At 38.8% G+C, this 19,372-nt stretch overlaps 1 protein-coding gene across 3 annotated transcripts in view; it reads right to left on the bottom strand.

Moving 5' to 3' along the window:
- Positions 1–3,870: 3,870 nt before the first annotated feature.
- The window catches only part of Cntn4 (contactin 4), a 904,382-nt gene continuing 888,880 nt past the window's right edge, over positions 3,871–19,372 (bottom strand). For all 3 annotated transcript variants that reach the window (XM_076940198.1, XM_076940197.1, XM_034511644.2), the window contains 3 exons: positions 18,947–19,059; positions 8,998–9,166; positions 3,871–5,663 (listed from right to left, as the gene is read on the bottom strand). In XM_076940198.1, coding sequence (XP_076796313.1) covers positions 5,563–5,663; positions 8,998–9,166; positions 18,947–19,059 — 383 coding nt within the window. In that variant the 3' untranslated portion in view covers positions 3,871–5,562. The remainder of the gene's footprint in view (positions 5,664–8,997; positions 9,167–18,946; positions 19,060–19,372) is intronic.

Below are 19,372 nucleotides of genomic sequence, written 5' to 3'. Positions count from 1 at the left end.
TTGAATGCTTGGTCCCTAATTGGTGACACTATTTTCTGCGGTGGACAGTTTAGGAGATTAGGCCTAGTTAAAAGGAGTTGGTCACTGGGGGCATGAATTAAAAGGTTCTATCTGGTAGGTGGACTCTCTTTTCCTTTGTTCCCATGCACAACAAGGCAGGGAGCCTCTACCACATGTTTCTGCCTCCATGATGAGCCAAAATAAATAATTCCTCCATGTAAATTTTGTTTGCAGGTATTTCAGTCACAGCGACACCAAGCAAGCTTAAACCATGAGGAATTTAAAGGTACTGAATCAAGAGTTCAGGTGTAGCCCTGGCTTTCTTATGGTCTCTGTCCTATTTGTATCCATTTCATTAATGAAAATGGTAGAAATATGTATATCTTTCTTCTTCACATGAAGAAGATTTTGACAAAAATAAAAATTAAGCGTCAACTGGGTGTGGTGGCACACACCTTTAATCCCAGCACTCAGGAGGCAGAGGCAGGGGGATAGCTGTAATTTTTATATTCAACTGCTCTGCATACTTAATACTAGGAACACCAGGGCTATGTAGAAAAACCCTGACTCAAAAAAAAAAAAAAAAAAAAAAAAACCCGAAAAACAAAAAACAAAAGATTAAATATCATACAAAATTTTCACTAAAATCCTAGGACATGTTTTTATTCACATACCATCTGTGTTATTCCTAACAACTAGAAAGAGTGTATAGAGAAAGCCCAACCGACAGAGACTGGATGATGCCATGTTTAATTATATCCATATTAAATACCTCAGCCTTATAGTTTCTAGACTTTCCTATCTATCATGTAGTTGACTTTTTTTTTAGGCTTTTGTCTGTGTGACCTATATTATTATAGCTCTCTTAATGTCTATCTGGCCATAACCATGAGGATAAAGAACAGAGACCAATTTTGTTTGAACTGTGAGCTCTGCTGAGTATTGCAGTTTTACACTTGAGTTGTGGAATTCGGACATTTAATCTGCATGGCCCATTTAGCACAAGGGTCAAAAGGGGTCTGCTCACATGCAGGGCAGCCTGCCTTGCACAGAGAGATCACCCTTTGGCAGAAGGCTTAGAAATCACATGAAATAGCAATGATAATGTCTCTCCATTGACAGGTGAGATTGTTTAAATACCAGCTGCAGAGGGATGCCTGTCGGCATCTGGTACTAATCACGGGCCCTAGAAGAAAACGGACAGTTCTGGAGCTGATTTTGTGGAAATCTGGGCATCTGAATGAGGAACCTACTGCCTACCTTATTTTAGATAAACATTAATATTGAAATTTAGTGTTAGTTTATATTCTATTTATTGTAGTAAAATGATTAGATATTACAGTTGTTGTTACATCTCTGGACAGACGCAATAGCTAGTCCAGGGATGTAACAAAAATACAAAAACAAAAAATCTATTATAAAAAAATTACAATAGACAAAAATCCCTAATGTTTGCAGAGCTGTGCATTTAGAACATTGTATAGATTATCCTAATTAAAAAAGTGGCATTTGTCAGAATGCACCTCAGATTATTAAAATCTACAGCACATATAATTATCCTTTTGCTTAGGCTACCTTTGTGAGGCCCTAGTGACTGGCATTTTGTGATAGAATAATATTTGTATTACTCCATGTATTGTAATATATACACATATACATACACACATATCTATCTACATGTACATGTATATATATTTGATTAGAAATCCTTAATTTTAAGAGCCTGTATTTCAAGTCACAATGGTTGACCACATCTTCAGTGAAAATTCAATGACAATTTTAACAACAGGAAAATACAATTAAGTCTTGATGGTTGATGAGGAATGGAAGGGGATGGGTGACAATCTAATATAAAAAATAACCTGTTAGTTGATATTACATAAAGCCTATGACATTTATTAATTATGTGCTGCTTGTATAGGGAATGTTCCTTGAGTATATTAGTAGATGAGCATTTGAAACAGTTTAACAAGGATTTTAATGGTCTTTAAGATGTTAAAAATAACCACAATCATTCTGTTTTAAGATAAATACTCATGGCAACTCCCATGTAATTGGCTGGGATGGTTCACTGCTTACCTTAGAATCAAGTTTATTGCCTACTCTGCCACCCATTTGGAAAGGTGCTGTTGTGTATAGAAGGCTTGTTAGCTCAATAAAAATGTACTTACCTTGATGGATCCAATTACCTGTCAGGATAGAGCATCCTTTTATACAGTGAAATCACAGGTAGGAGATACCCAAAAGAACTTGAAGAGGTGAAAGAAAACAAATTTTCTTAGTGGTCCTCCCTTGGGAATACCCTCAAGGAATGGTACACCCCACCTAATTGTAGGCTGGGGCTTAGTATTTGGGAAGTTCCCTTGGTTGGCTATAAACATAAAAAGTCTATTGTTTAGACTCTCCCAACAACACCTATTCTTTCCCCTCTAGAAACACTATTCTGCTCTTGGATTAATACAGTGTCCTTGTGAGTGAAGGCTTGGTGTGAGCAGGCTGGTCAGCTTCTATGATCCATATTGATCAGCCACTTCCTGAAGAGCTTTTACATTGAGCAGAATTACATTAAACCTGGAAACACAATTGGTTTATCTTTCAAACCACATACCAAGAAGATTTTGCAAGGTTTCTGTACTCCCGAGAGTAGCCAGGTTCTTAGATTCATTAAGGCTTGTACCTTTGGTATTTTCTAAGCTCCTGTAATGACCCTGTGAGATGTTAATTCATTCCATTCTGCTTGGTCCAGTTAGGGGAGTTGTTTTTCTTGCTTGCAAACAGTGACCCCAACCCACAAAACATCCACTGAAGTCAACAAATCAAGCAAACTTTGGTGAAGGTGCCCATGTGGCAGTTGCTAAACTCTTCAGTCTAGTCGGCATCACCTAACTATCAGATGATAAAGCTGAGAGGTGAAAAAAAGGTCGTCAAAGGATAACACTAGAAGACACTGGAATTTTCCAGAGCATCACAGAAACAGTGAGACAGTCCACCCTGCTTGGTTTGCTATATAGCACACAGGCCGGCAACTGATGCAAAATGCTACTTCAAAGACCCCTTCAATCAATTCATCAACGAGTATTTATTGCAAGGCACTGTGCTAGGCACTATGGAGAGTACATGGAAGAGAAGACCAATGTCCCTGCCCTCAAGGAGCTTACAATCTAGTTGGGAAGACAAGGCATACATTGAAGGAAAAGTCAGTAACAATACAAGAGTTAGGTTCAAATGCAAGATAACAGTACAAGATATTTCCAAAAGTAGTACCCTATCAAATACTAAGTGAAGGGTTGCAGCAAATTCAGAGGAAGACATCACAAGGTCAGGCATGTGGGAAGATCTCAGAGATGAGCTGAAGTATTGGAGGTACCCTAGGAACGTTGATATTTGGGTGCGAGAGTGAGAGGAACATTTCAAGAAGGAACAGCCATGAGACTGAAAGGCACAGAGGTGAGATCAAAAGCAAGTAGTGTCCAGGACCAAATAGGTCTCAGTGTGGCTGTGTATAGGGGTAAGAAATTTAGATAACGAAGGGCCTTATGAGCTTAAGGTTACACAGATTTTATGGTTTTGGCATTAGGTAGGGAAAACAACAGGTACACTTAGATCAAATATACAAAATCTTGGCTAGCCAAGAAGAAAAAGTATTCTAGTCTCAGTTTCAAGACATTGATTACTTGATTTTGATCCTCTCTGATTCTGAAGAGGATTTGAAATGGTGTCTTCAGGGCTGTCAATTTCAAAGTCACCTTTAGAATTGGGTCATCTAATTTTGGGGCCAGAGCTTGAGACTTTTGTGTCCCCCTACGATCCCAAGTTGTAACTAAAAATTTCCCTGATAAGCAGGAAGGAATAATGCTCCCAGAAGGCAGATGTTTTTACAAATGACAGAATATTTATTAACAATACCTTTAAAAAAGATTACATATGCTAGACCACTGGTAGATATTGTTTACACTGGGGTTGGGAACTACCTGGGGTATCAGGTTTTTTTCATTCATTTTATTATTTTGTTGATTTTTTTGCATGTGATTTTAAATCATATTTTAACATAGAAGTAAGCCATATCAAAATAAGGAACACAGCTGAAATACTGACAATATTTTCCCTGTTACCATCCTAATTTTTACACAAATTGAATCCTGATGATGTCTTTATTGGATGAATATAATCAGCAGGTTGAAAAGCTATGTTATGTGTAAGCAAAAATGACAAATTACAGGCAATCGTGAGCTCTCCAAGAAAGAAGAAAAAGGTGACTGTGTGTTTTCATGTGAAAAGCTTTATAGAAAATCTCATTGCCTTCTATGTTCCACCCTTGTCAGCTTACAAAACATCCCCCCATCATAATAAATAGTTCTTTTCATAAGAATAAGGTTTTGTTGATATTGCCATCTTTCATTGTATGATTGTAAGATTTAGAATGTGAAGCTTATAAAGCAATCAGACTAGCTACTGCAAACAGGAGAGACATCAAGATACAATACATCTGTACTATGGAGAGTTTATAGAAGTTATATGTAAAATTCTTTGCAGCAGCTATTTGCTAAAATAGGAAAACATTTCAAATTACATGTTATTATCATTCGAAAGAAGGGCTCTATCATTACAGTTACACGTGTTATCTATAAGAAAATTTGAAATTATAAATGCATTGACAGAATTATTAAAAAATTTACATTCAAAACAGATATGTCTAAAGAGTAAAATTACCTTTTATGCCATGAAAGACTTGTTTGACTATAGTAACTTTTCATCTATGTTACTACAGGATATGTAACTTCAAATTCAATGCCTAAGATAATGCTACTACAAAGACGATGCTCAAATAAAGTCTTACCAGACAATGCTAAGTTCAGGGCTGGGAGGATTGCACAAGGTACCTCTTGGGCTGGGAAGTTTAGCTTTTGGGATGTGTAGTTCCTGAAACCATCTCAAATTGTGTTGAACAACAAAATTCACAACAGGATGGGAAAACGTATCACATATGTCAAGGGGACTCGATTCAATGCATTAACCATTCAAGGGATAATTTATATACAGCAGCCTTGAGTTACAGACCTAGTCTCCAGCTGTTTTGACACTGGATCCTTGTAAAACTGTACAAGTCATTTGTAATTCATTAACTGAGATGAGTTTCAAACTCTGTCCTTAAAGGAAATCATCTCAAATAATAATTGTGTGGTTGTGTTGCCCAGAGCATTTTACAGCAGAGGAAGAAAAAAAAAACCCAATATCTACATTATATGTTAACTTTAAAAAATTCTATAAAACACTAAATATATAATAAAAAATATGCATATAAGGACATATGTAAACTGCTTTGGTAACATCATATTACAGATGTCTTCAGTGCATTGCAGAGTTTCCAAAGAAACTTCAGACAAAGCTAGATTTGCTTTGAGGAAGTACTGTATAATGCCATTCCTAACGAAGCAAAAAACATTTTTTTTTCCAGTAATAAGATGTACTTGAACAACAATATTACTTAGTACTGGGTGTCTTCAAAACAACTAGCTAAATGTTGCTTATATTATAAATAGCAAGTCCTTTAGATAACTTTTGTCATAAACTAGACCTGGCTGTGAGAGAGATCATTATTGTACTGATGGCTGACAATGTACACGCATTGGAGGTAGAAGCCCCAGATCCTCTTGCATAGGAATCTGAAACGAGAGAACAAATTCTTTCATCAAGGTCTCATCCTGTATACAAAGGAAAGCGATGTTCCAGGGCTTACCAAACCAGCATGGTTGGCTGGGTTATTAAAAAAAAATCCTGTCTGTTTGTCCATCATCTGGCTCTCTATTTTATTTTTATTATGTGTGTATGTGTGTGCAGAAACACATGTGTGCTCAGGTATGTGTGCACACACAGAGACATAGATATGGAAAGGAGAGGTCACTGTCAGCTCTTTAGATGGATGTTTTCCACCTTGCATTCTTGAGGCTGGGTCTCTTACTTGGCCTGGAATTCACCAAGGAATCTCCCCCCTCTTCAGTGCTAGGACTACAAGGATGTGTGGCTGTATCTCGCTTACTTTTTTAAACTTGGGCTAGAGTTCATGTTAGAGTCCTCCAGCTTGCAAAGCAAGTTTTTTTTTTTTTTTTTTTTTTCCTGACTGAGCTTTCTTTCCAGCCCTATCTACATGATTCTATCAATGATTCATTAAAATCAGTTCCATGATGACAAATCTTGGTCTGGGAGCAGATTAGGGATCATCCTGTAGACTCTTTAGATTCCTATAATTTGAGGGTGTCCGTATCCAGTGTAATAGATACTTCAGTATTACTAGGAATATGCCTGATAGAGGTTGATTTGAAAACTGATACTCCCTTTCAGTTCCACTTCTCTGCTGCACAGACGATATGACACTCAGCTCTTATAGCTCCCTCTGTGGACCAGATATGGTCACTTTTTTTCATCCATCAGATAAGGAAACTAGGCTCCCAAGAGATGAGGTAACTAACCTGTCTAAGATTGCCTAGCTAAGTGAATGTCTGAATTGGGAATCAAAACCAAGTGTATCTAAGTAAATCTCTTTTGTTCAGACAAAACAATCACATTGTAAACAAACTTCTTCATATGGGCTGTACATTTTTCTTAATAAAAGCTTTTCCATTGTTAGTCTTGGTTTCTTTAAGGCTGTCTGATCTCTCCAACTGAGAGATGGAAGTGAAGACATTGTACTCTGCTGACACTCATTATCTGGCCACTATAAATGTTTTTGTAATGAATGAGACCTAGAATCAATGAGAATAAAAGAACTATCTTTGCAATGATCAGAAGTTTGTAGTAAAATTTAAGCAAAGTAAAATAAATAAATCCCAATTTTGTGGGGTTGTGGGCTGGACTGTACTCCTACAATTCACTGTGTGAGATTCCCTTTCAGCAGAAAGAAAGTCAGAGCTCTTGTTTGGTGATTACCTCATATACATAGCCAGTTCAAAGCCAGCCAAGGCTACCTAGTGAGACCCTTCCCCTCTCTCCAAAACAAACAACCAACCAAACAAAAAGAGTACATTTCAGAGGCATTCAAGTCCACTATCCATATACATATATAACATATACTAACCATATAAACCATATAATATATAAGCCATATATTATATACATTTATATATACATATACACATATGTATGTATATCATGTATGTATATTAGTGTTTATGTAATTATGAACTCTGTCTCTGGGCATAGCTTTTGCCTCAGTCTTCCTCTGAGCCCTGTACTTATTTTTCATGAACACAGACAAGTATTTATTGAATCCTTTCTAAATGACAGGCAATTCAGAGAAAAGGTGAAATGACCAAGGGGCTCTTTACTTTTTTTGAACTGAAAGCCATTAAAATTGCTCCATGGCTACTTTGCTACCATTTCCTATTTGTAAGACATAACAACCTTTTACTCCTTTGAAAAATAATGGACACCTAGCAGATACTGACTCCAGCTCCAAAATTAGGTTTCTGTTGAGGCTATCACCCATGGTTCAAAGTAGTATCTTTCCAGTGATAGCTTGAAAGTTTATATTTCCAGACCTCAAATCCAAAGGGCAGAAAAATATGTACCCAGATACCTAATGGCAACCTGGATATCAGTCTAATCTCTTCTTTACCATTGTAAAATACTCCATCAACGAAGGGACCATGTGAACTAAAGAAGACAATTCAGGAGGTATGGTTCCTCTAATCCAGGCACTTGTGAAGCAGAGGCAGAAAGATTTCTGCAAGCTGGAAGACAGCTTCCTCTACATAGCCAGCCCAGGGTCAACCATGGCTACTTTGTGAGACTCTACTTCCAAAACAAAGACTAAAGACCAAAACCAAAGCAAAACAAAAACCAAAAAAAGTGCAATTCATTGGCAGTAAGTGCTTCCAGAAGCTTTGTAAGCAGCTCTGTCTGCTCTCTTTAGGTGCTTTCCAAATCATGTCAAATAGTACACAAATAATCACTAAACTGGCACGCTCCATTGACCAGCTGCTGCCAATCATTATTCTGATTTCTGACTTGATACATTTTCTTTTTATTAAAATAAATAAAATCATACAAAAGCTTGTGTGCTGTTGAGATATTTATAAACATAAAACTTTAAAACAGAATAGGATGCATTTGCTCCCAAAACTACTCCCATATACTATTTAAAAATATTAAAAAATGGAGACAATTGCCAGGCAGTGGTAGTGCATGCCTTTAATTCCAGCATTTGGGAGGCAGAGGCAGGTGTATTTCTGAGTTTGAGGCCAGCCTGGTCTACAGAGTGAGTTCCAGGACAGCCTGGGCTACACAGAGAAACCCTGTCTTGAAAAACAAACAAACAAACAAACAAACAAACAGGAGACAATTAACTCTATATAAGCATATGTATTTTATATGTAGATTTCATATTCTCAATCAAAATATATCACGTTAACTTCAAAATGTTTCCAACTCAAGACTGAATTACACTAGCTTACTGGGGATAAAACACCACAGCCTTGGTAAGAACTTTTTGGCCAGAGTACTAGTACTGGGGAGGCAGTGGCAAGTGGATCTCTGTGAGTTCAAGGCCAGCCTGGTCTATGCAGCAAGTTCCAGACCAGTTATGTTACATAGTGAGACCCATCTTAAACAACAATGACAACACCCAAACCTTTTTTGTCTATTCTTCGTAACTGCATTGTTCATTAACTATAGAGGCTATAGTTAGTTAGGGGACTATGTACTTGTCAGCCAAATGGGTTAATATGAAACGACCCTTTGTGCTTTATCAGGGGCATCCTTCATTTACTATTTTGGTTCGTTACTGACTAAACCCATCAAAACTAGGCAAAGATTTTTTTGTTTGTTTTTGTTTTTTTTTTTTTGCATAAAGTATCTTGAAATCAGTTACAGAAGAAAGGATGTTCCTGTCATTTATCATAATTACGACTCTTATCAGGCTCAATTTCTTTGAAGCCTTAGCTCATCTGGTATACTGACACAATAGGCAAAGGGAAAGGGCCAGATGAAAAAAGTTCTTACTTGAAATCTTTGGGATTCGGATTTGCTCACTGCTGCTGCCGTCTCCTCCATCACTGAATGGCTTGATCTCTATGATGTAATCTTCATCAAAAGGTAAAGAGAGCTCCACTGATGTTTTGTTTGTTTCAATGACAGATGTGCTGCTTTGCCTGTTCCATCGGTACAAGACCTGCCCAAGCAGAGAGAGCGGATGTTATCCACTGTTCTAACTGATATGCAAAGATATGATATATTCTTTTTTTTTCAATCTCTGTGGGTCAGTTAAGTGTAAAATGATATAATTGCTCTGACAGCCTGCTCACACTAAGAAGGCTCATCTGTGGCCAGGGTCAAGACTGCTGCTACCATGTTGTGGAAAGAAGAATTGAAAGGAAGAGTTGAAGTGGAGAAGGAGAGCAGCATGTGGCTGTTCTTAACATGTACTGGAATGTAGAAGACTAAATTTCTCTTTAAGGATGCAGAGTCAATGACATACCAGGAGCCTTGACACCAGAACAGACTTGGCTCTGTGTGACCCTAGGTCATTTACTTCATCTCTCTTAACTTGAGTTCCCTCTATTGTAAAATGGAGATGAAACTACACACTTTTCAAAAATTCGCAGACCGAATACAGTAAGGGCTGGATTCAAAGAACAACTTAAGTAAGTTTATCTATGCAAGCTTAAATGGGACAAAATCAACACACACACAGCAGGGGTTCCAAGAACAAGGAACACCCAGCAGGTTGTTATTATCAAGAAACTTCTGAAAGAGGACATTTCTGTACATATAGATGTTTTAGGAATGGCAAGGGCAGTGAGCTCTCCACTTTCCCTCCCACTGGGACTCTTTTTAAGGACCACATAGAAGAGGCCATCAATGACCATCTGGAAGTGTGGTACTTCTGACAAGTTACACTCATGCACCTTTATTTTTCCTTCCTGGGCCTCTTAGATGCTGAGTTTGGACTGTAATGTATCTGATGGTGTAGCCCTCAGTTTCCTGAAAACACACTGGCTTGTAGCTCTGATGGTCCCTCACCTCAATAGGGAACAAAATATAAAGGAATAAAAACATGCACCTGCCACTGTGTGCCCAGCAACAACCATAAGGACAACTCCCCTGTAGATTCTGACTCTAACAGGTAACTTATCAATGTCACTACAATCCCACAATGCAGATGTTATTGTACCTTTTTACAGGTGGGGACACTGAGGCCCAGGGACCTCTCATCATGAAGAAGTGGAAGGAAGTTGATTCCTAAGCCTACAGTCATAAATCAAAAAAGCCTACCTTCTTCAGCTTCCCACTGAATAAAAAAGATGGTTGAATGACACAGGTGGTTGTCTACCTTGAATGTTTTGGGACACTTAGTGTTACCCTTATAGTTTTTAGCAGAATTAAGAGGGTGGGACACATTTATGCCCTTCAGGGGGTAGGGGGCACTCATCACTGTCTGCAGACATGTTTGAATGTCACATAATTACCTGTTTAGTGAGTAGAGACAAAAGTCATGGCAGAACCTCCTACAGTGTAAAGGAAGCCACACAGCAAAGCATGGGTCTCACTATGAATGTAGGTAGGTAAGGGATGGTAAGTCTCATTCCACTGCCACTCTTGGCAGGAGTGCAGACTACGATATACTTTTGTTTTTATTTTTTAAAAAAAATTCAGATAATGTCAAAGGCAAAGTCAATCTTGCCTCGTAATCACCAGGCAAGAAACTTAAAACATTATTTGTTCAGCCCATCCCTGGGGTTGCTGATTGCCAAGGTCAGAGCTGAGACCTGAGCTTTTGCTTTTCTGCTAAGTTCTTACCCAACACCAATGTTGCTCGAACATGTATCCCAGTTTGAGAAATACAGGGCTAGCTCGTGTTTTTCTAAGACTCCCTATAAATACTGAGCTACTGAGGTCAGAAATATATGGTCAATCTTCTATTGCAAGACAGAAACAAACATGAGTGAAATTCATAAAATGTCCTTAACATAGTTTAGATCCCATTTGTTCCCTGACATTTTATCACCTTAATTTACAGCCCTCTAATACAAGATGGAAAACACAATCTCCTTAAGGTGGAAAGATTCTCAAGCCCTCTTCTTCCCCAAGCTGAAGCATCAGCTGTGCCAGGCTCAACATCCCTTTGCTAATGATCAAGTACCAATAAATCCTGGGGCACTGCTTCTCATCGCAGCCTTTCAGGAGAATGGGCTGGCTGATGGGATGCAAGGTCACATCTTGCTCAGAGGAATAAATTGCTTCTTTGATTTACTTCTGGTCCTTGCAAGAGCTCAGAGAATCCAACCAGTTTCAAGTATAAATCCAAAAGTATTTCCAAGAAAAATCATACTTTTTCAAAAAATCAACACTGCTTATCAGTCTTGTAACAATGGAAACTGCCATGCCACCTAAATAAGGCCAACAAAAGCTTTATTTACATTAAACACTTGGTACAACTAATGGACATAAAGGTAGTTCTTGTCCCTGATATAAAACAAGCAGGGAGAAAAAGGATACCTGGGACTAATGATATCAACAGCGAACAATGACTGCTTTTGCTTCTCCAGTGTTGGAGCTATATGTAGTTATTATTTTGACCTCAAAGATGGCAACCTGAGATCTGGAGATAGACAATTGCTTGTAGTCCCATGACAAGTAAGTGACTGACCCAATGTTTAATCCTAAATAATCTAACTCCGGAGCCTTGATTATTTATATCAATTTGGCCACCACCTCTGGGTCAAGTTGCTTTTCTTCTCTGATTTCTGTCCTCATATGTGCAAAATAAGGGGATTAGAAAGAGACCTTAAAAGGGGGTAGGCAGTAGGAGAACAGATGGCTCAGCAGGTAAAGAAGTCTGTCGCCCAGCAAGATGACATTGATCAGCTCTCCAGGATACACTCTGTGAAAGGAGAGAACTAACTACTGAGAGTTGTCCTGTTACCCCCAGATGCATGCTGTATACACGTGGATATAAGTGTATGTAGGTGAAATATAAAAAAATAGCTAAATAAACACAGAGAATGAGTAGCCTGCGGATCATATGCTGCTTGCTAATATTATTTGTTTGGCCACCTTAGTGTTTGATTTTTATTACTATACCAGCTTTATAAAATAAATATTATGCATGGAGGTTTATAGTAATTGTCAAAAGATACTGCCATCATGGGTACTATGGTTTGGGTAGTCATCTGCTGTAAAATCCCTTTTAAATTTTAATTGCTACTATATTAATTTTAAAAGGTAGAACATGGTGGCTTATGCTTGCAGTCCTTATACATTCACAGCTTACACTAAACTTAAGATGCTTACATATTCAGGGTGCTGAGGCATGAGGATTACTATGAATTTGAGGCCAGCCTGGCTACACAGTAAGTTCTAGATGAGTTCTGGATATAGAGTTAGATCCTGTGTCAAAACCAAACTAAACCAAACCAACCAACCAACCAACCAACCAACCAACCAACCAAACAAACAAACAAAGAACCATGGAATGTTTAAGATGTGATTAGACTCAGTTAAGATGTGCGTGGATATGAGACTTCTACCCTCATTACGGGATTGGTCCTGTCATAGGAATCCTGTCTTCTTTTGGTGTTTCATTCTCTCACCTTCTTCTATGTGATGAAAGGTCAAAAGGATTCTCCTTGTAAGCCAATAGCTTTGTACAGGAATGCCTAGCCTACAGAAATATGCTTTTGTTTGTCATAAATTAACAAGCTTCAATTATTCTCTTATAGTAACTCCCAGAGACAAAGACACCAGACTATATTTCTTATTGGCAACAAGTAAAGCTAATTCCCTTGTCCACCGCCCCCCCCCCCTTTCTGGAGAGTCACAAAGTCCCTTATTATAGTCACCAATATTTCATATGCTGTTATACTAGCACATATTCACCTCTGGAACTTCATGACTTCTACCTATATACTTTCCCAGATTGCTGCCTATCTCATTTCTTTTTTCATTTAATGCCCAATTGAGATGTTACCCCTAAAGTGGCTTTCCCTAGCCTTTATATAAAGAACATGTCTCTCCTGTGTGTCCCTTGGCTCTCTAGGGTCTCCTTACCTTCATGCCCTTTTCCTTGTAATGCTTTATTTTTACCCACTGTGTCTGTCTGCTGATTGCCAGGAGAAGTAAACAGTGGCCAAGGGGCAGAAACAGATTTCACACTGCTGTGTTCAGATCACAAACTTGGCCATTCAAGAGATATTATCTTAGCACATCTCTATGTCTTCAAAGTTAGGGGTAATAGACACAGTAGATTCTAGGAATTTCTTCTTTAAGGGGTTATTAGGAAGGCGAGATGATTAAGAACCTTGGATATGGGCCTGTGCCTTCTACCAGGGCAGATAATCAGTGTGTTGGTTCTTCTGAATATCTCACAGTCTGAAGGCTTTCCAGGAGATCTGCTGCACCCTGGGCAACAGACCCCAAGGTTTGAAGGCATCCCAGGAGATTTGCTGAATCCAGGGCCACAGGTTTCCCAGGATACCTGTAGCAACCCAGGGACACAGGAGGCAGACTCTAAACAGAAACTCCTAGGCCAGTTAACACAAGAGATAACTAGATGGTTAGATGCATGTGCAAGACTATAAGTAATAGAAGCCAATATACTTTGGCATCATCAGAACCCAGGAATTCCACCACAGCAAGCCCTGAATACCCCAATACACCTAAAAACCAAGATGTTGACCTAAAATCCTATCTCATGAAGATTATAGAGTCCTTTAAGGAGGATATAAACAAGTCACTGAAAGAAATGCAGGAAAACATAGGTAAACACATAGAAGCCCTTAAAGAGGAAACAAATAAATCCCTTAAAGAAATAAAGAAAATACAATCAAACAATGAAGGAATTGAATAAAGCAGTCCAAGACCTAAAAGTGAAAGCAGAAACAATAAAGAAATCACAAATGGAGGCAACCTTGGAAATGGAGAACCTAGGAAAGAGGTCAGGACCTGCAGATGTGTGTATCAACAACAGAATACAAGAGATAGAAGAGAGAATCTCAGGTGTAGAAGATATTGCCACAACAAAGAAAATACAAATCATAAAACCTCGTAACCCTAAACGCTCCAGGAAATCCAGAACACAATGGAAAGACCAAACCTAGGAATAATAGGAATAGAAGAGAGCAAAGATTCCCAATTCAAAGGACCAGAAAATGTCTTCAACAAAATCATAGAAGAAAGTGTCTCCAATCCAAAGAAAGAAATGACCATAAATGTACAAGAAGCCTGCAGAACACCAAATAGATTAGAACCGAAAAGAAAATTCTCCTGTCACATAATAATCAAAACACTAAAAGCAAAGAACAAAGAAAAATATTAAAAGCTGTAAGGGAAAAAGGCCAAGTAACATATAAAGGCAGAGCTATCAGAATTACACCAGACTTTGCAACAGAGACTCTAAAAGCCAGAAGAGCCTAGACAGAGGTCATGCAGATCCTAAGAACACAAATGCTAGCCCAGGCTACTATACCCCACAAAACTCTCAATCATCATAGCTGGAGAAACCAAAATATTTCATGACAAAACCGAATTTAAACAATATCTATCTACCAATACAGCCCTACAGAAAATTTTAGGAGAAAAACTCCAACACATGGAGGGAACTTCCACCAAAGAAAAAACAAGAAATTAATCATCTCACAACAAAACCAAAAGGAGAGAATCACATACACATAATGCATTCAACAACAAACATAACAGGAACTAACAATCATCTGTCTTTAATAACTCTCAGTATCAATAGACTCAATTCCCCAATAAAAAGACATAAGCTAATAGTCTGGACATACAAGCAGGATCCAGCATTTTGCTGCATACAAGAAACACACCTCAATAACAAAGACAGTCACTACCTCAAAGTAAAAGGCTGGAAAAATGTTTGCCAGGCAAATGGTCCCAAGAAACAAGTAGGAGTTCCCATTCTGATGTCCAATAAAAGAGACTTTCAACCAAAAGTTATCAAGAGTTGGGGACAGATACTTCATATTCATTAAAGGAAAAATCAACCAAGAGGAAGTCTCAATTTTGGACATCTATGCCCCAAATGTAGAGTACCCACATTCATAAAAAAAATGTTACTAAAGCTCAAAATACACATTGAACTTCACATAGTAATAGTAGGAGATTTCAACACCCCACTCTTACTAATTGACAAGTCACTGAAACAGAAACTAAACAGAGATACCGTAAAACTAATAGAGGTTATGAACCAAGTGGACTTAATAAATATATACAGAACATTTCACCCTAAAAAAAAAAGAATATACCTTCTCAGCACCTCGTGATACCTTTTCCAAGATTGACCATATAATCAGTCACAAAACAAGCCGCAACAAACACAAAAAGATTGAAATAATCCCATGCATTCTATCATATTACCACAGATTAAGGCTAGACTTAAATACCAACTATACCAAAAGAAAACCCACAAACCCATGGAAACTGAGAAATTCTCTGCTCAATGATAATGTAGTCAGAGAAGAAATAAAGAAAGAAATTAAAGACTTCTTGGAATTCAATGAAAATAAGGACATATAGACCCAAACTTATGGTATACAATGAAAACGGTGCTAAGAGGAAAATTCATAGCATTAAGTGCCCTTGTAAAGAAACTGAAGAGCTCCTACACTAGTAATTTAACAGCACACCAGAAAGCTCTAGAACAAAAAGAAGCAAACTCACCCAAGAGGAGTAGACAACAGGTAATAGTCAAACTCGGGGCCAAAATCAACTAAATAGAAACAAAGAGAATGATACAAAGAATCAACTAAACCAAAAGCTGCTTCTTTGAGAGAATTAACAAGGAAGAGAAACCCCTAGCCAAACTAAATGTAGGGCACAGAGATAGTATCCAAACTAACAAAATCAGGAATGAAAAAGGGAGACGTGACAACAGAAACTGAGGAAATTTTAAAGAATCACCATATCCTACTACAATATCCTATACTTAGCAAAACTTGAAAATCTAGATGAAATGGAGAATTTTCTAGACAGATACCAGATAACAAAGTTAAATCAGGATCAGATAAACCATCTAAACAGCCCCATATTCCCTAAGGAAATAGAAGTCATTCAAAACCTCCCAACCAAAAAAAGGCCCAGGGCCAGATGACTTTAGTGCAGAATTCTACTAGATCTTCAAAGAAGAGCTAATAATAAAATTCCTCAAACTATTTCATAAAATAGAAACAGAAGGGAAACTACCTAATTCATTACTCTGATACCTAAAGAACACAAAGACCCAATAAAGAAAGAGAGCTTCAGACTAATTTCACTTATGAATATTGATGCAAAAATACTCAATAAATTTCTAGCAAACCAAATTAAAGAACACATCAAAACTATCAATTCACCATGATCAAGCTAGAAGTTCCTCAGAAAATTGGAAACACATCTACTTGAAGACCCAGCTATCCCACTCTTGGGTGTATAACCCCCCCCCCCCCCCAAAAAAAAACATGCCCCACCATACCACGGGGGCATGTGATCCATTATATTCATCTGTGATAGCCAAAAGCTGGAAATAACCCAGATGTCCCTTTACCAAAGAAAAGATACAGAAAATGTGGTTTGTTTACACAATGGAATACTACTCTGCTACTAAGAACAAGGACATCATGAGTTTTGTAGGCAAATGGATGGAACTAGAAAATATCATCCTGAGTGAGGTAACTCAGACTTAAAAGTACATGCATGGTATGTACTCACTAATAAGTGGCTATTAGCCAAAAATGTACAGAATACATTGGATACAATTCACAGAACTAAATAAGGTTAACAAGAAGGGCCAAATTGAGGATGCCTTAATCCCACTTGGGAGGGAGAAAAAAACAATCATGGGAGGCAGAGGGAGGGAGAGACCTGAATGGGAGAAGGAAGTGGGAAGTGGGAAGGGTAAAGGGTAAAGGGTAAAGACGAAAGGGGAACAAGAATAGGTATGGAGGGGTAGACAGGAGAGAAGCCCGGAGAGCCAGCACAATGAATGGAAATATGCAACCTTGGGGGTGTGTGACAGGCTGTGGGGGGACCCTCTAGAAAGTACCGGAAACCTGGAGGGAGGTCAGAGACTCAGGACATAGGTGAAATACCACCATCTAGTAGTGCATCAAGTTGGTTAGGTTGATAGGGTTGCCATCCCACAGTCAAAAAGTCTGATCTAGAATTGTTCCTGTCTAAAACAACAGAAGAAACAGAAATGGAGAAGAAACTGAGGGAAAGGAGATCCACTGACAGGGCCAACTTGGGATCCATCTCAAGGGGAGGCTTCAAGGCTCAACAGTATTATTAAGGTTATGGTATGCTTGCAGACAGGAGCCTAGCAAACAACAAACAACAAACAGTTGATGGAGACAGACAAAGATACTTAGATCCAACCTTTGGACTGAAGCCGGGGACCGCTGTGTTTAAATAAAGAAAAGCCTTGAAGAAGCTGAGGAGGAGGGTGACTCCATAGAAGACTAGCAGTCTCAACAAACCTGAGCCCCTGAGATCTCTCAGACACTGAGCCACCAACCAGGCAGCATACATGAGCTGGTCCAGGGCCGCCGACTCAATTACAGCAAAGAGCTGCCTGGTCTGGCCTCAGTGGGAGAAGATGTACCTAACCCTCAAGAGACTTGAGGCCCTAGGGAGTGGGAAGGCTTGGAGAGTGGGGGACATCTTCTTGAAGACAGTTGGGGGAGAAATGGGATGAGGAGCTATGAAAGGGTGGACCCGGAGGGGGTCAATGTCTGGAGTGTAAAAAAAAATAAAAGTAATAATAATAATAATTAAGAACCTTGGATAGATGTCTACAGTATTTGTTGAATGAGCTCCCTCACCTTAATTCACTTATCTGCAGGGGCAATTTATTTTACCAGACTGAGACCAGAGGTTATTTCTTCAAATTTGATTGTTAGGTCTCAGGATGTCCATATATCCAGAAATTAGCAGAAGCTGGACTACAGAAAGATTTCTAGAGATTAGATAAAGCCTAGAATTCCTTGGGAACTTGTGAAACTGATTCCCATCTGCCAAAAGGACTCATTTCCCTGACCACTGGCAGGAGGGACATAGTGCTACCTGTGGCACCAATCAGCATATCGACCTCCAGTCTCCTTCAGTATCACAAATACCAATCCAGGGGCAAGCATGCACACACACACACACACACACACACACACACACACACACACACACACACACACTGAGAAAATAAAGCCAAGCTGCAATGTTAAAGGGCTGTTTTGGGGGGATTTTGTAGAGTCCCAATCACAGAGCCTTTAACGTTTTCTGATCTAGGTTACATAAACCTAATATTTATATGAAGCTGTAGCTTATGTGCCTGTTCCCCAGAAGTCTATATGTTAAAGACTTGATCTGCAGCCTGTAGTGTTATTACCTGGAGATAGTGGAACCTACAGGGGGTAGACTTTGTGAGTGCTCTTGCAGGGGATTGTAGAAGGGAATTCTAGTCTCCTCTCCCTCCCACTCCCTTGCCCTCTCCCTCACCCCTCCTCTCTCTGTCTCTTTGCCTCTGTCTCTGTCTCTGTCTCTCTCTCCCTCTCTCTTTTCCTCTTTTTGCATCCTGCCTACAATGTACCATACCTCCCTGCCGAGATATATTGCTTTGCTAGAGGTCCAAAAGGAACAGTTAACCGACCATGGACTGAAACTTTCTTAAATAGAAACCAAATTAACTCTTTCTTTTCTAAACTGATTATCTGGGTTATTTATAAAAAAAAAAGAAAAAAGAAAGAAAGACTGGCTCACTCAGGTAATAGTGTAAGTCCTGAGAAGTTAAGATAGGGCACACATAAAGTTTAGATGAATCTACCTTAGAGATTTCTGAATGGGAAGCGTTTAGTAGGGAAGCCTATCAGGGATGAATGAGAAAATGGAACATCTGCTGCTGCCAGGCAGACTCCCTTCCTGTTAATAGCAGGATTAGGTCTCCTTGCAAAAAGAAATTACCCACTTTGTATCCTTTTACTTCTGACTCATTATCCAGGGCCTTCACTTGATCCCAGTTCAGGATAATTTTGGAGTCCGATGAATTCCATATGATGTTTCCAGGGGGTTGGCTTGGTGCTGTAAAAAAAAATTAAGATAGACGAAGTCACAGATTATTAAATCTCAATGGATTCCGAGGAATATCCCCTTACTAGAATTCGAGAGTAGAGGCAATTTAATGGGCGATTGCACTAATATGTGTCTTCAAGGTCACTGAAATCTGACGAGATACAGCATTGCAAATGGAAAAAGATTCAGTTGGTCGCCTACCATTTATAGCTAAAAGAAGTAGTCCTTCCCAGTGAGGAGAAAAACATTTATCTTTCTGTCCTCTGGAGCAATGAATTTGGCATGCTATTCTGAAAGGTTCAGTTAAAATGCTAAGGTGCAT

The sequence above is a fragment of the Arvicanthis niloticus genome, chromosome 9, assembly GCF_011762505.2.
Source record: "Arvicanthis niloticus isolate mArvNil1 chromosome 9, mArvNil1.pat.X, whole genome shotgun sequence".
Taxonomy (NCBI): Eukaryota; Metazoa; Chordata; class Mammalia; order Rodentia; family Muridae; genus Arvicanthis; species Arvicanthis niloticus.
This window is presented reverse-complemented; position numbering and strand designations above follow the sequence as displayed.